At 33.2% G+C, this 17,016-nt stretch overlaps 1 protein-coding gene across 3 annotated transcripts in view; it reads right to left on the bottom strand.

Annotated features, from left to right (window-relative positions):
- Positions 1-17,016, bottom strand: part of LOC126973092 (glutamate receptor-interacting protein 1) — a 358,500-nt gene that overhangs the window by 41,818 nt on the left and 299,666 nt on the right. For all 3 annotated transcript variants that reach the window (XM_050820346.1, XM_050820262.1, XM_050820406.1), the window contains 2 exons: positions 4,311-4,520; positions 681-925 (listed from right to left, as the gene is read on the bottom strand). In XM_050820346.1, the coding sequence (XP_050676303.1) occupies positions 681-925; positions 4,311-4,520 (455 nt within the window). The remainder of the gene's footprint in view (positions 1-680; positions 926-4,310; positions 4,521-17,016) is intronic.

Below are 17,016 nucleotides of genomic sequence, written 5' to 3'. Positions count from 1 at the left end.
AATTGGGCAAGGGGTCTATGTATAAAACACAGTCTTGCAGTAGTTAATGACCACGTATATCTAAGTCCTTCTAGTATTACACACGCGTTGCCATATGATTGGCCTTATCAACCACTCGCTCTGTTCGAAGATTTTTAAGAATGAGTGGAAAAATACTGCTTGCTTTGTGTTTTAAGCAAGATATATGCATGTGATACTTGAATGTTGATGCCACGTCTTGAAATAAAAATTATTATTTTATTTTATTGATCTTACAAACAGTATTTTACTAATGTGGTTGCAATATATTAGTGCCATATAAGCCTAGCCTTGATAATCCTCTTTGTCAAAATCTGGTAGACATCTAATTGTACATGTCACGTTACCCGCTAAAAAAGGAATGTTTTTTTTTTCATATCTGCGTTTGTAAAGCTTTTCGAGAATTATCCTGCTTGCAAAAATATTAAGTTGATAATTAATTAGTAAAGCAGTTAACCAAACCATCAATAACAAATATTAGGAATTAAGTTCAAATTGCACGTCTTATTTTGTGGATCTTCTCGGTTTTAAAAAAGCATTTAGAATGTGCGTTCGTAGGCAATCAGCGTTCGTGATTAAAATAAGTTTTGTTGGCAAATATGCATGCAGATTAATCAATGAACAATTTAATCAGCAAATACAATAATTAACAAACAACTTACATGATCAACTTTCAACAGTCTGTCACCAGGTTTGATTCTAGAAGTGTTATAAGCAGCACCTCCAGGTCTTACATGGGTGATGACCAGGGGTAGGGCATCAAGAGACCTGCTATTGAGAACCAAGTCTGCGCTAGCTATGCAGTTCTCAGGCTGTCCACCTCTAATCGTGACCCCTAGAGAGCCATTTATTTTCTCAACAGGAACTTCTGCTAGCTTTGTTGTGATGTACAAAGAGTTTTGGGAGGCTAAAAGAAATAAAACAAGTTAGTGAAATTAGATAAAATCATCAGTTTAAATAATATGTAAATTACTAGCGGACCCAACCGACGTTGTCCTGTACACATATTGTGTTAAAATTAAAAAATCGGTCCAGACGTAAGGAGGAGTCAGTAACATACGTAAGAGAATTATATGTCGACTGTATTGAGAATCTAAACAAATCTCAAATTCACTGGAACACTCTAAATAAAATTATCAAAATCGGTCCAGACATTTCCTGGAATCCACTTGAACACACACAGAAAATTTCATTCAAATCTGTCCCGCCGTTTGGGAGGAGTTCACTGTCAACACACGTACAGAAGAATTATATATATAAAGATATTAAAACTAGCCCACAATTTTGTGTGCATGGACGTCAGTGCTAGGTACAATGATGTCCTCTCACGCTTGGAGAATGATTTCTAAAACTGATTGCTTCCTGAAATATGGATCTTTCTATAGACATGAGAATGACCAAGCCTTTAGGCATGTGTCTACTCCCTCTGTGCTCTACCACGAATTCAAAGATTTAATGAATTCAAATAAATGTCGGTTGCACTAAACGTGTTCTGCCAGAGTGATCATTGCTTCTAGCATGTGTGGCGGTGATGAAGACGGTGCTGTATCTTGGAAACAGATCAATATCTTCCAAATCCAAAGGCATCTCTAACAATGACTATTGAGTATGCTACGCGATTTATAAAGGCATGGCTGCATACACTATGCTGAACCCTTTTCAAAATGTCTGCTATATTCAATATTCAGCGCAACTTACATATTGAGGTTATATATTTACACACCACCTTTACCATTTACATACACCATAAGCATAACCGTTTATTTGTTTTTTAATTTAGTCATAATTTTTTTTAGGTTACATTTTCTAACGATGCCTATCATCGTGTAAACATTTGTAATATTCAATTGGTACTATCTCAACATTCCTACAGTCAAATGAATTAATTTTATACATTTGAAGATATATTCAATGTGAAAAATAATAATATAAGACTTTATTCAAATAGTAGAATTTACATATATATTACATCCTATCTACAAACTATGTGTTTGTCTATTGACAAACTCTTCCAACTTCTCCCACTCTATTCTATCTGTAGCTATCCTAGACCATGTCTTGCCTGCTATCGTCCTTAGTTCATCTGTCCTACCCGTTTCTTTTTTAGGTTTTTGGGACACCAATACCAATAACTAAATACCTTATAGAGACATCCCCATAAAAGTTTTGAAGTATAATGAACATAATAAATCAACGACAACATGCCCCATGGATGTGGCATACATCATGGTGGAAAGTAAAAAAAAGCAATCAAAGTATCTGCGATACCAGTTTTTGGGACATAACTGTGAACTTGAAAGTCTTGAGTTGTACAACACTACTATAGACTGTGAAAAGAAATGATGATCTTGGTTAAATGCAATTTTGCTGCAGGTATCAAACTGAACATTTGTTCGTAACACTCCCCGAAACATACAAGCTATGCGATAGAAGATACAGACACTAATGTCATCTCGGTGAAATGCATTTTTGCTGCTGGTATCAAACTGGACATTTTTTCGTAACACTCCCCGAAACATATAAGCTATGCGATAGAAGATAGACACACATACTAAAAACTTTACGCATTACTAGGCTAAGACTTAATCGTCGAGGATTTTAGTTGCTCTAATAATAATATAAAAGTTAAATGTTCACAATACAATTAATAATAATAATAAATGTTATCTCAGACATACATCCATATTGCATAAGTTTACAGAGTCACATTTACAACTTTTACAATTACTTAAGAATTACAATTATTTAAGATTATTAAAATATTAAATTGAATTAAGAAGATTCTTTGAAACTAACGTTAAAAATTTAAACTATGTTTTTCAAATAAAACATGAAATAATTTTTGTGCGTGATAATCAGTCATGATAGAAATAGTAATAAAATCGTTAACATAATCCGATGAACTTAAACCACAATGCTTACATAATAATAACATCCTAGACTCATTGTAAACTTTCCGATTCTCGTTTTCATACGATGTCGGTTTATGTGGTTTGAAACTTACAGGCGGGATGAAATAAGGTTTTTTCCGGACGCGTTGTGGTTTTTATTGGTCCCAACAATGTTCGCAACGTTAACTTTTAACATTGGTACGGAATACTAAATGATCTCGTAACCATTCTCTATGTTAATGCTTAACACTAAACTTTTAATATGTTACGCTCATATAAATGAAATATTATCACCTTAATATATCTTAGTATGCTTGTCAACTTAACTTATTTATTTATTCCGGTTCTTTTCTTTGTATTTAGATTTATCAAAAGCTTGTATCAATTCAATATAATTACAATTATTTCTTATGTCAAAAGAACAAGGTATGGTGTAAGGATTTGACTCGTTTTTAGGCCAATTACTTTTATTTACATGAATTTCGTAAAAAAAATGCCTGATGGTTACTTTATGTTATTATAAAATACTGAAATACAGCCCTTTTGATAGAAATTGATGATTTTAAAAGGAAATCAAAACACACTCTAATATTGAAACTTTACATTGATTATTCAATTTGAATAACTAGTTATTAACAATTCTACCCACGTATTCTCAAACTCAGAGCAGCACCGAGGGAGCATACATTTTGATATTTACATTTCAGGCTATTGTCCGATAGATTGACATTTCTCTGACATTTGTCAATTGTCAATCCAAAGCGTAAAGTTCTAGAATGGAAATTAGGACTCAAGATATTGAATATTAGAATTGTTTTCAGAATAGTTGTAATTAAAAATGTTACAGGGAAGCTTATCATTGCAAAGACTTATTTTATTTCATTGGAAAAGTAGATAGTGAACCTTGATTGTTTATATTAGGTAAATTTATATACTCCTTTCTATGGACTTAAATATATAGAAATATACTCCATGATTTTGGCAAGCAGGAATGTCCCATAATTAGTTCGATCTGAGCTATTCATATTTAATGAGTTTGACAGTTGCACGCTGATTTAGAAAACAGGAAGAGCTATCGTCTCTTAACATATTGACATCACGTCATATAAAAACAAAGGCGAAATATGGAACGTGCCCAAAACGTGCCAAAAATTACACCAAAATTAACTTTGAATGCTACATTGTCGCATTCAGTCGAGTTGCTTAACATATTCATGGTCTATAAGCACCAATGTAAAGCACCAGTGACAGTTGACACACGACTAAGGAGAAAAGTGTGCTTACATTGTCTTTAAGTACACTTTTGCTGTTCCGCTATCAGACTGCGAATGATATGTCCTAATATTATGCGTACAGAACGTCATTGTTCTTCACACAAATAATTATTAATTTTATATTTACCATAATTCGGCATATAGTATTCCACTTCCAAGGTAGCCCTCTCCTCCACATTGTCCAGCAGTCGTAAGACTTCATCGTTTGTAAGCCTTGCCGTAGAAATGCCATTGACGCTACAAATCCTGTCACCTGGAGCCAGACGGTCTGATTCATGTGCCACCGAGTCCTTCGTGAAGCCTATTATTGATGGTATTACTCCCGGTTCGGAACGACCTGTGGACAAAAAAAAACGGTTGTATTTATCATACACAAAAATATTGTCGTGCAAGTAGAGTGTACAAGCATTGTCCTGCCAACACATTGTTAAATTATTTCATAATCATTATCATTTCAGCCGGAAGATGATTACTGCTGGACAAAGGCCTCCCCCAAAGATCGCCATGGCGATCGGATCTGAGCTGCCCTCATCCAATCTATTCCGGCGATCTTGATCAGATCGTCGGTCGATCTTGGGGGTATACCAACACCACGTCTAAATTATTTTTTGTAATAGTATTAGGAAGAGAGACATATTTTCGTATATACTTTATTTTTCAATAATTAAACTGAGTTATCACTTGACCGATCTTAATAATGATTTCACTAGTAGATTGGTAAATTATCACCAAGGAACATTTTAGTTCAAAAAACTAGTTGATCCCTATTTTCATGATTACAATGGTATTATACTAAGCTACTATAATGTAAAAATAGGTATACCGGATTGATAGTTTATATTGCATTGTAACACAGCAAGGAAAGGTTGAACGAAGTTGGGTAAGAATGAGCGACTAGTAGCAAATAAAAGTAAAACTCGTAAATTATACCAGTGGGAGGCTCCTTTGCACAGGATGCCGCCTAGATTATGGGTACCACAGATGATTCCACTACCCTTGGGATGATTATTCGTATGATTCCTACACCATGCATGAAGACATTTTAATTGAAATTTTTTTATTTAGTTTGTTTTCAAAATCTCGACTGACAGGGATTTAATCGCACTCACTCACCTAACCAAACTGATCCGTGTGCCGGGACAGTTTCTAAGACCAGAGGGCCTACCATCAACTTTTAATAAGCGATGCGATTCCGATGCAGCTCAGTCTAGGTACCTAAACTGAATCGCTAAAATTCGTACCATGAAGTATCTTTTACTGAATAATGTGTGGATCGCTTATGAAGAATGAACGAAATATATTTGTCTGTGGTCCGCGGTGTGAGAAAGAGATGACGCTCTACAGTCGTTGCATAAGTTTGTCGCTCTTACTCGAACCATATGCGTTGCGTTTCGAAACCTAAAATGATATGATTTTAGCAGTGTTTTTGTGAAGAAAATACTAAAAATATATAAAATATATTTTTAGTATTTTCACTTTATAGCGTCAAATTATAAAGCATTAAGCCCTTTTTTGTACTTATTAAATAAGAGTAATATAAATTAATATAGTTCTTTGAATTACAAATTAAATGTTTGCTTTAGTATTTTCGTAAAAATAACGAATTTGAACGTTGATGATGATAACCTCCATTGATGTTGGATTTGACAGGAACACAGAGTACATTTTTTTTTATTCGTTCTTGCAAACAGGCTATAGCCCTGGACGTTACTGCCTCGTCTTTAGTATTTTCACTGTCGGTATTTATTTTCAGTATTTTGTTTTACAAAAAAGTATTCTCAACTCATCTTTCATCAATTAAATTTTCCTTTTCTGTATGTTTTCACTATTTTTTAAAAGTTATAACGACACGATTCACTTTCCTCTAAGGAAGTAGCAACATTTTTCGAATCGCTCACTATGACAAATAAGCTAAGTTTAGGTTGAAATATTACCTCATGGTACGAATGAATGAACGAACTAAATCAGTTTGCGATTCAATGGACATAATTTTTGACATTCAATTGACATCATTGCGATTTAATCAGTTGATTTGACGTCAACCTAAATTAGATAGCTCTAATCATGTCGTGGTACGAAATAGCAAAGCAGTTCGTTTTAGGTTGTCAATTGAATTGCAATAAGAGTTCATGGTAGGCCCGCAGGCCACTACGGGATGGGGGTCAGAAATGCTTCCATGTAATATAATTATGCATTCACTGATGAAAATACATGGATTCTTCAGAATTAGGCTTACTTTTTCAACAATTAAGATGATATATAATTTTGATACATATCTACTATGCATTAATGAATACAGCCTCTCACAGTTCATTTGATAAATGATGTGCCGGTAAATTATGATACAAACAGGTGCTGAGTTCACATATGATTAATTCCCTGTTTGTTTTAATTAGCGGAAACATTTTGTATGTACGGTTAGCATAAAAATATGTTTGCTATGCCATACGATTAATGGTTTGAATGGTATTGAAAATAAGAGTATTTCTCTGCTTATATTATAATCAGTATGCTATACAATTACAAACGCTAATACATACGAAATACAGATGGAATTAGATTAACGAAATTTAATGTTTCCAAGATTTGATAATTCAAAGTTGACACAGAATAATATAATTAATGTGATGCGTGGTCAATGTTTTTTTTTTATGGAAGAGAAGGACAAACTTGATGTTAAGTGATCACAACATTCTCTTGCAACACACGAGGATATTAATATGAAATAAGTATAATATAATTTACACCAGTTTGAAAACGTTTCTCAGTGTGAACTTTGCGTGAATCCATTCAACCACAGCTCCTGTTAATGTAATACAATAAAAACTATCATTGATTCCATTATCGTGTAAAGTGTAAAAACGCCTTAATTACGTAACAATTCTAGTCCATTGTCTTTCATAGCAAAACTTGATAATATAAAGAGTTACCGTATCCGTACAAAACAATGGAACAAAAGAAAGTTTGCTTAGGTTCATGAACGAGTCAACGACAGTTATTGCATGGGAGCTGTAGTGAAGTTTCTTGCTAAATTATGTCTATAATACTAAGATTTTCTCGAGCACTGTATTGTGAACAACTTCCAAATAACGGAAAGTAACGCATCTTGTAACCATCATCTTATATACATATTATTAAAATTGTAGTGCTTTGTACGTTACTGTACCGTTCCCAATATTCAGTCTATCTCTTACTTGAGATAAAAATCGTAACTATCGTTGACTTTTTTGTCCCAATAAATTTATCGACGGTAACTCAACTTATCCGTACACGTTGTCTGTCAATGGGACGCGACGTATAGCTTACCAGCGATAGAAGTTTGTATGGAAATAGCAATTCACGCGTCCCAATATAAGGCGATAAGAATGACTTATCGGGTATATTGGGACGGCTTCAGATTATTCACAGCTAATTACAGACAGTAGAAGGTAGTAGTATATCTCTATCTGTAGATAGTATATTGGGAACGGCTGTAAATAATTAAATTTTAGTTCACCTGTCCGAAACAACAGCACATAATATCTTGACGAGCCTTTCACGGCCATCAGATTATATACTTATAAGGACTGAGTAAGAATGAGTTAAAAAAATCCGTACAAAGTGTGGGTACCACAACGGCGCCTATTTCTGCCGTGAAACAGTAATGTGTAAGCATTACTGTGTTTCGGTCTGAAGGGCGCCGTAGCTAGTAATTGTAATTACTGGGCAAATGAGACTTAACATCTTATGTCTCAAGGTGACGAGCGCAATTGTAGTGCCGCTCAGTTTTTGGGTTTTTCAAGAATCCTGAAAGGCACTGCATTGTAATGGGCAGGGCGTATCAATTACCATCAGTTGAGCGTCCTGCTCGTCTAGTTCCGTATTGGCATAAAAAAAAAGTCGTACATTATGAAATCTACGCAAACGAAAACATAAAAAAACAAGTGTAAGAAAAATCAGTATTTGCTTAAGCAAATACTGATTTTTCTTACACTTGTATATGACCAATGTGATTTCGTCAAGGTGAGGGTAATATTACGAATGTTGTTTTGATATTCATAATGTAATAAAATTAACAATAAATATATACTGGGTTCCCCATAATATACTACCCATTTCATATTATTACTTCTAAGACAGTCAAATCAGGTGGTCTCCTGTCATTTAATGATTGGGCAACAGCTGGCATTCATAGGAGCAGACAAAGGCTATATGAACTATATAGTGAGAGATCATTGTATAATCATGATGCATCTTTTCTTGAGTATGTTAAAAAATACTCTAAATTATTTAAAAGTGTTTGTTCTATTGCAAAGTCTATGCATATCAGACAAATAATTAAAAATGCACCAAATAAAATAAAGATGACCTGGAATGTTATGAACTGGGAATCTGGAAGATTGAAATACCGCAACATTGAATATAATCTATCAATAAACAATAAATCAATCTCAAACGATAATTCAATCTCAGCAGGAAGTTGCTACTGCTTTTGAGAATTTTTTTTTCTGAGATTCCAGTTTTTGTCACAAACGCTCTTGTCTCCTCCACCAGTATAGCTGAGTCACTTCTTCTGGAAAATGTTAAAGGATGTCAACAAAGTTTCAATTTTAGTTTTGTTAGTCCTGGAGAAATAATTAAAACTTTTAAATCTCTAGACATGAAAAAAACTGCTGATATATGGGGCATTTCTTTTAAAATAATAAATTCAATAATTGATGTCATAGCACCATATGCAAAAGTCTTTAATAATTGTATAAATAATGGCGTGTTTCCTGACCTTCTGAAACATAGTAAAATTACACCAATATTTAAATCGGGATGCTCTTCTGACCCGAATAACTATCGTCCTGTGTTGGTTTTGCCGACCCTTAGTAAAATTTTTGAAAAAATAATTTTAAGACAAATGCTAACTTGGCTTTACTAGGGGACGTTCAACAACGGATGCAGGTGTTGAGCTTATCAAGAATATTTTTGATGCCTGGGAGGAATAGCAGAATGCACTTGGCATCTTCTGTGATTTATCTAAGGCTTTTGATTGTGTTCAACATTCAACGCCGCGCTGGTCAGGAAGCTATGTCACTATGGCATAAAGGGAACTGCGCTCGATCTTCTGATTTCATATTTAAACAATAGAATTCAGAATCGTGAATGGAGGAGGAGATCTCCTGGGACTCCTCTCAGTATGGCGGTACCACAATGTCTATTCTCGGACCGTTCCTCTTCCTTATCTATATAAATGATCTTCCTAATCTTATAGAGAAAAAACATAAGGTAGTATTGTTTGCGGACGACATTTCACTGATTTTCAAAGTGAAAAGAAACCAAGCTATGTATGACGAAGTGAACGATATTCTATCTGACATCGTGTACTGGTTTAGCGCTAATAACCTGTTGTTACATAGCAAGAAAACGAAATATATAAAATTTACCGTACCAAATGTAAAAAATGTTGATGCAAGTGTTTTGTTAAACGGAGAGGTGATAAAATCGGTGGAATCTGCTAAATTTCTTGGCATTACTCTGGATTCCAAATTACAATGGGGCCCCCATATTGAAGGATTGGCGAACAGACTTAGTTCTGCAGTATACGCGGTTAAAAAGATTAGACAATTAACTGACATAGATACGGCGCGACTTGTACACTTTAGTTACTTCCATAGTATTATGTCCTATGGTATATTGCTGTGGGGTAGCGGTGCCGATATTAATACAATATTTGTACTGCAGAAGAGGGCTATTCGCGCTATTTATAACCTAGGCCCTAAGGAATCATTGAGAGCAAAATTCAAAGAAATTAACATCTTGACTGTTGCTTATTAATATATTCTCGATAATGTAATGTATGTTCATAGGCACATAAGTGAATTTGCAAGAAACTGTGATAACCATAATGTTAACACTAGTAACAGACATAAGCTTATAATGCATTCTACTCGACTAAGTCGAGTAAGCAAGTCTTTTGTAGGGCGATGTAAATGCTTTTACAACAGGATCCCAGAAAATGTTCAAAACAAAAGTATTACGTTATTCAAAAGAATTGTTAAAAAACGCTTGTGTGGTAAAGGTTACTATAACATAAATGACTTTCTTAATGATACCACAGATTGGGAATGGAGCGACCGCCCTCAGGCTGTTAAATAATAAGTTTAATTGTACAATGTTACTTTAATTATTGTAAAACATATTTTTGATGAAAAAAAAAGCCCGAATAGGTGGTAGTTTTCTGACTTTCAATAAGTGATGTCACATCCTATTTTGAATAAAAATATTTGAATGTGAATTTGAATTTGAATTAATAATTGTTTCTTATGTAAGTTTCTACACAAAAGACACGTTGTTGGACTGAGTAATCCATGATAGTTCAAACGGATGTTGAAATAATTTCTCAATGCAAAAATTTTAATAATTATTGATGGAAAGTATCAAAGTTATCGTTGAAAAATGACGTTGCATGAAATTATTAAAAATTAAAATTTATTTATGACAGGCACCTACTTGATTAAATGTTACTTAAATCCCAAAGACTACAGAAGATAATCCCACGGAGAACAATCTAAGTAGTTATCTGGTAGGGAATTTATGAATAATATAAAATGGGTAGTCTATTATGGGGAACCCAGTATTGGCGTATAAAATACTTTGTTAAATCTTTCTCTGCCTAAATGCAAACTACCCGCATCATGTTGACGTCTGGCATACTACAACCGCGCGTTTTGTTAATCTATTGCTAATCAAATCACTGAAGACGGTATGAGGTTCAGATTAGTAAACACCTACCACTTTAATGTAGGCTATGCTATATTTTTTAATCTGTGTATTTTTTAACTATTTAAATTTTTGGATTATCATAAGTAAAATATTGTGTTTATATTAATTTGAAACCATTGTATAAAAGCAATTATATACCGTATACCGTATATCGTTTGCAGAACTTAAGAGTCACAGATTGATTTATGTTATCATAGATTTATGATTTATTAGATTTACCAGTGGTTGGCTCCTTTGCACAGGATGCTGGCTAGATAATGGATACCACAACTGCACCTATTTCTGTCGTAAAGCAGGCATCCTGAGCAAATGTCTTCAAACGAATTAATCCAATATTCTTTCTTTCTCTCGAGGTTCTGCATTATTTATTGGAACGTATTCAACATGTTTTAATCAAACCACTAAAGTGTAATCAGCGTAACCAGACGTAGCTCGTTCGGTATGTAAATGCGATGCTGGATTTGAATATGTTGAAAGTGAACATTTATGAGTTTGTAATGCGGTTCTATAAAGCATTTTGTACTACGAATGTATAAACAATGCCTTACATTTTTTTATAGAAAAGGAGGACAAACGAGTGTACGAGTCACCTGGTGTTAAGTGATCACCGTCACGCACATTCTCTTGCAACACCAGAGGAATCACAGGAGCGTTGCCGGCCTTGAACGGCGAAAAAGGTGTACGCGCTTTTTTAAAGTACTCATGTCGTATCGTCTCGGTAACACCGCCCATGGAAGCTCATTCCACAGCTTTGTAGTACGTGGAAGAAAGCTCCTTAAAAACCGCACTTTGGAAGACCGCCGCACATCCAGATAGTGGGGATGATATCATAACTTGTCACTTAACCTGTGAAGGTGGAATTCGGCCGCAGGAATCAGGTGAAACATTTGTTACATAGCATCATATCAACAAAACAGCGTCGCCTTCTTCTACCGCCAGGCAGTATTTATTGCGTTAGCATTGTTCGTGCTTTGGTTCGAAGAGCATCGTATATTTAATGAGCTCATGAGATTTATCTCGAATCTCTCGAAGTAGCGATAGTGCAATTGCAAGTGCAATAACGTGGCTGCACAGAATTTGGGTAGCAAATAACTTTCACAAACAACAAAAATTAGAGTATTAAGAATATATCCATTAATCAGAAATAAAGTGTGTGTGTATGTATGCACGCAAGAAGTTATACTTCTTTGGCCTAACAAAGCAAACATCCTTAAAATTATTTATTCCTTGTGCTATTCTACGTTTGTAGACAGAACAATATTGTAAAAATCTTGCAACGATGGATTTGACAAATTGATTGTTAAATAACGAATAGGGCTGTATGGGCTTTAACCCTTTGGCTATCATAATAACGGACAAGGAATGCAAAAAATTAACGAATGTAGCAAACGTCAGAAAATTTTATGAACCAACTTCACCCTGTTACTATTGTGTCACAGTGATGCGCGCGCATCTTAAAACGTCACTCTCATCATTTTTCATAACGCGCCTAAAGAAGTATAACTTCAAAAATTAAAAATGTTTGCCTAAAATAACTGTTTGTTACAAAATATGTTTGGTGTCAATATATAACTGTACTTATGACGACCCGCTCATCTGTAACGTGTTTCTTGCCCTACATGCATGACCTTATGATGTATGGGTTAACATATTTTTTCTCATAAAGAATTGTTACTATTCACTTACATGTGAACTTAAAATCTAAATCATATTTATTATTCACATAGGCTGAGAAACGTACAAAACAAGATTGTAACACAATAATATATCAGTAAGTGCTGATAAAAGTATTTTTATTTTAATTTATCTACATTTTGCAGATTTCTGTCTACTGCAGTTACTCCTTATTACATCAGCTACCTGCCATTAAAATTTCCGTCAAAATTGGTCCAGCCATTTCAGAGATTAGCCGGAACAAACAGACAGACAGACAAAAATAATGTTATTTTGGTTTATATATATTCATAAACATGTAGTAAAAAACTGTTATTTCAATATTACAAAACAGACACTACAATTTTATTTATATGTATAGAAGATAGACTAGCTGACCTGACAGACGCTGGTCTATTAGACCTAAGTCATCGAAAATATGTAATAAAGATTTCTGAATGATTTTATACTAAGCAGTAATAAGGATTAATATCGTATTTCAGACAAGTGTCGATAGTTTTTGAAACCAATAAAAGTAATAATAGCGTGAAATCCATTGGAAATGGAAGAGAATATAACAAAAATGAAAGAAAAAATAAATTAATCAAAAAGTAAAAAATCTTGTGAAGTGGAAAAGGATGGGGTCACCCCCCATCCTTTACTTCAGGGTAAAAAACGGTTATCTCGATTTCCGGCAAAACTGCAAGTCCTATGGAAATAAGTCAAATGGCAAAGTTGTAGGTAATATAAAGATCTACAACTTTTGTTTTTACAATTTTTTCACATAACCTCAAAATTTATGGAAAAAATTCAAAAACCAAGATTTTGGCATTTTTATTTTTATCTTTTCCAAAATCAAAAATTGATTTTATACTAAACAGTAATAAGGATTAATATCGTATTTCAGACCAGTGTCGATAATTTTTGAAACCAAAAAAAGTAATAGTAGGGTGAAATCCTTTGGAAATGGAAGAGAATATAACTAAAATGAAAGAAAAAAGAAATTAATCAAAAAGTAAAAAATCTTGTGAAGTGGAAAAGGATGGGGTCATCCCCCATCCTTTACTTCAGGGTAAAAAACGGTTATCTCGATTTCCGGCAAAACTGCAAGTCCTATGGAAATAAGTCAAATGGCAAAGTTGTAGGTAATATAAAGACTTCTGTTTTTACAATTTTTTCACATAACCTCAAAATTTATTGAAAAATTCAAAAACCAAGTTTTTGGCATTTTTAATTTTATCTTTTCCAAAATCACTTTTTATTGAGTTGTTTGTGGAATGTTAATGTTTGAAGATATTTATTTAATTCCATGCCCGACGTTCAAATATACATATTTTAATGTGTAGTATCTACAAAAGTACAACACACTACAAGAACCTAAGCCGAGTTAAGCCGAAACGCTGAGTTTGTTGCGCCCATTCTTCTCAGGCCTGAAGTCTTCAATAAGTGATGTTACATCCTATATTTAATAAAAATATTTGAATTTGAATTTGAACTTTTGCCAACTTTTTTAACGTTTCAGGAAACACTAAGATAGAAACTGGGGAAAGATTTATTTTTATAATTATCAATATAATGGTTGAAAAGACATGCACTTGCGAATAAATTAATGTTATCGTAACAAGTAACAAGCACTCTATACTATTCTTATGGAAAACTCTCACGGGAAAACTTTATTCGTATTTCTTTAGAAAAGACATGGGGGGCATGAGATATGTCTACATTCCTGTTATACTCCAACCATGTATTTTCTTCTTATAGATAGACGTAGACGTGGCTTGTCTGCACAAATATTAAAAAAAAGAACTCATAACGGTTGTACAAATATAAACGAGTCTAAAAAGAAGTTTTTAGAATTTTGTCTCTTTATTTGTTCACGATAATTTCAGACAGTGCTAAACAAATTTTTGAATGTGGTTTTCACCAATGTACTCCCCGTAACATATTATTTTAGTGCACTTATAAGCCGGAACAAATATTAAAAAATTCATAAGCTCTTTGAAAAAGTTACTTTTGGCAAAAAAGTTAATATTCTATTAATGAATACTTATAGGAAAAAAATATTTGAATGTATGCCCGTCTGTTGTACTTTGCTATGCCTTACGAGGTGCATGTGATAATTAGTTAGTACTACTCATTTGTAAGTAACTAAGTCGTATGTAATGCAAATTTAACAAATAAGCTACTAGTATCTTTAAATGTGAAAATACCAATTTCAACACAAAATGATAAAATATACTACGAATTTTGCAGCGTCTATCGAATTAAAAAGCATTTAACGGTTCGTTTGAAGCTACGTGATCTATCTTTAATTCAAAAGATCCACTCAATGTTTGAAACACTTTTAAAGCGCTCCGGAGCGAACTATATGCTGCTGCATACAACTTTTTAAGTAGGAACCTATTGCATAAGCACGATAGCTTGAATAAATTAGTTTTGACATGAATGTCTTAGTGATAGTGTTTTAGAATGTATTAGTTTGAAAACTAATAGAAATCGTGTTTAGCGTGACGGTTGATATATGTATATAGATAGATAGATAGATAGTCAGGTAGTCGCCAGTGGGAGGCTCATTTGCACAGGATGCCGGCTAGATTATGGGTACTACAACGGCGCCTTTTTCTTCCGTGAAGCAGTAATGTGTAAGCATTAATGTGTTTCGGTCTGAAGTGCGCCGTAGCTAGTGAAATTACTGGGCAAATGAGACTTAACATCTTATGCCTCAAGGTGACGAGCGCAGTTGTAGTGCTGCTCAGAATTTTTGGATTTTTCAAGAATTCTGAGCGGCACACTATTATAATGGGCAGGTCGTATCAATTACCATCAGCTGAACGAACGATATGGATCGTCGATTTGATGATGCTGTCAATTGTAATTGGAGAAATATAACCTTTCCGCTTAGGACTTGATCTGCCTATATGTTACTATATTTATAATATATATAAGCACCCAACCCCAACTTTTCTCGCTTTGTTTCCATTTAAACTGATTACGTACATAATTTTATAGGATAAAATATTTTTAAATAAAATTATTAACAACACATAGTTTGTTAATAACGAATGGGAAACTCCAGTCGGGAACAAAGTTCGTCACCCTTTTTCTTCCACTACGCTTTAAACTTGAAAAGTTTGATATATTTTCAATATTTATAAAATTATCGTGACATAAGAAAAAGGCACTAATTGTGAGTTTCTCTCTCTCTCACACCCTTTGACTCTGAAATGTGCAAATTTCTTATTTCAATTCTGTATTTTTTTTTTCAACATAGTAAATCAAAGTAACGAATAAAATCAAAGAGTTCAATTTTATATTTTATTAATTATTATCTTTATAATTATTTTATTTGACGGATATTATCTTTAAATTGAATTACTAAATCAACATCAGAATATAATTCCTCTTTGATCAGAACACATTAATTAAAACTTGCAAAAGTAGCACTCAAAGCAGCTTATTGGATTAAAATTTAGACAAGTTAAATATAATTTCGTATCAGATTTAGGTTTTGTTTGGATTAAAGTCATATCTAATTAGCAAATTATTTAGTTAATGGAACATATAGAAATATAGTGTCAATTTGAAAGAGTATTGGATCTCTTTTCATTAGAGTTAACTTCTTTTACTTGTTGTTGACACGTATAACAATATAGTAGTTAAAAAAACGCTTTTTATAGAAAACCGAAATGTCCAGAAAACTTTTTATTTTGTTTATTTATAAAAGTGTGACTTTTTTAGTTTTTTTTAAACTATTTCTTGCATTGTTGAATAAAAAATTCTCGTTGGTATTCGAAAATTACCTTAGTATTAGATAAATCAGTGAATGATAATGGTTGAAATTAAAAATAAACATCAATTCCAGCCTTATAAACGATAGATGAAAATTATATAAATTAACAAAAATCTTATTTTGCAAATTGGAATAATGTTATCAAATTAATGTTTTGTCATCGGTCCTCGATAAATCTACGAAGTTTGAACGAAATCGGGCCGTTTAAAGTAGGTCAAAATCACGCCTAAATGAGTCGGTTACAAACAAACACACATACAGGTGAAGCTAATAAAAAGCGTGTAAAAATAGAAATGTTTCGTTATCTGACAGATAGAAAAATAGTGTAGTAATTAAAGAGTATAACATCTCTGTTAATTATAGAGTAAATTATTTCATTAAATATAGTGTACACGTACAGAAAAAATTTTAGGTGGTTTGGACTTCCAACTGATGGAAAAATTTTATTTTTCTAGAAATAACATCTCTGTTAATTATACAGAAAATTTCTTCAACTAAATATAGTACAGACACGTATAGAAGTATTTAGGTGGTTTGATATTTTAATAGATAGCAAAAAAGTCTAATTATTTGAAACAATTATGGCTGTGTTACTTACAGAGTCTTATCTTTTAGATATTATAGTTTACATATGTATAGA

Source organism: Leptidea sinapis, chromosome 1 (genome assembly GCF_905404315.1).
Source record: "Leptidea sinapis chromosome 1, ilLepSina1.1, whole genome shotgun sequence".
Classification (NCBI taxonomy): domain Eukaryota; kingdom Metazoa; phylum Arthropoda; class Insecta; order Lepidoptera; family Pieridae; genus Leptidea; species Leptidea sinapis.
The sequence above is the reverse complement of the archived record's forward strand: the minus strand, read 5'-3'. Positions and strand labels throughout refer to the sequence as shown.